The following is an 865-nucleotide window of genomic DNA, read 5'->3' as shown; positions in this document are numbered from 1 at the left end:
CCCGCCCCGGATTTGAGGGCTTCGATGGTGGCGAGCATCCTGACGTGCGGCCTCCAGGCTCTCTCCAGGAAGTTCCTGCCCCTGGACCAGTGGCTGTATTTTGATGCCCTTGACTGCCTCCCGGAAAACGGGGAGCTCCTTCCCAGCCCTGAGGCCTGCGCACCGGTGAGAGCCCCGTGGGGTCCAGGCCCTATCAAACTCGGGCCCCGAGGTTCTGACCTGGGCAGCCCCGTGGGAAAGGGCCATGCACAGTGCCAGCGGCCAGCACTGACCTGGGCCATGTCCCCTAGAGAGGCTGCCGCTACGACGGGCAGATCGCCGTGCTTGGGGCTGGTTTTCAGGAGCAGCTGAGCCACCAGCACTACCTCCTGGTGAGCTGGGTGACGGGGAGTGGGGGGTGGCGGGGCCCGCCCTCTGGCTAAGGCCCTTCCTGCCGGCAGGTGGGTGCTGGTGCTATTGGCTGCGAGCTGCTCAAAGGCTTCGCCCTCGTGGGCCTGGGGGCTGGGGCCGGCGGGGGCGTGACCGTGGCCGACATGGACCACGTGGAGCGCTCCAACCTCAGCCGGCAATTCCTCTTCAGGGCCCAGGACGTTGGGGTGAGTGCCTGCCCCTCCCAGCACCCCTTGTCTCCAACTGTCCTCCAGGGTGTTCCCCCCCTTCCCCCAGCGTCCTCTGCTTTCTTCTCAGAGGCCCAAGGCAGAGGCGGCTGCAGAGGCCGCTCGCCGCCTGAACCCAGACCTGCAGGTGACCCCGCTCACCCACGCTCTGGATCCCACAACAGAGCACCACTACGGGGACAGCTTCTTCTCCCGCGTGGACGGTGTGGCGGCCGCCCTGGACAGTTTCCAGGCCCGTGAGTGCTTGA

At 67.3% G+C, this 865-nt stretch overlaps 1 protein-coding gene across 1 annotated transcript in view; it reads left to right on the top strand.

The window, feature by feature from the left end:
* The window catches only part of UBA7 (ubiquitin like modifier activating enzyme 7), a 9120-nt gene that overhangs the window by 3252 nt on the left and 5003 nt on the right, over positions 1 to 865 (top strand). Inside the window, 4 exon segments of the mRNA XM_015568283.1 lie at positions 58 to 165; positions 291 to 371; positions 441 to 596; positions 688 to 853. Coding sequence (XP_015423769.1) covers positions 58 to 165; positions 291 to 371; positions 441 to 596; positions 688 to 853 — 511 coding nt within the window.

This window comes from Myotis davidii, unplaced genomic scaffold, assembly GCF_000327345.1.
Source record: "Myotis davidii unplaced genomic scaffold, ASM32734v1 scaffold663, whole genome shotgun sequence".
In the NCBI taxonomy this organism is placed as follows: domain Eukaryota; kingdom Metazoa; phylum Chordata; class Mammalia; order Chiroptera; family Vespertilionidae; genus Myotis; species Myotis davidii.
This window is presented reverse-complemented; position numbering and strand designations above follow the sequence as displayed.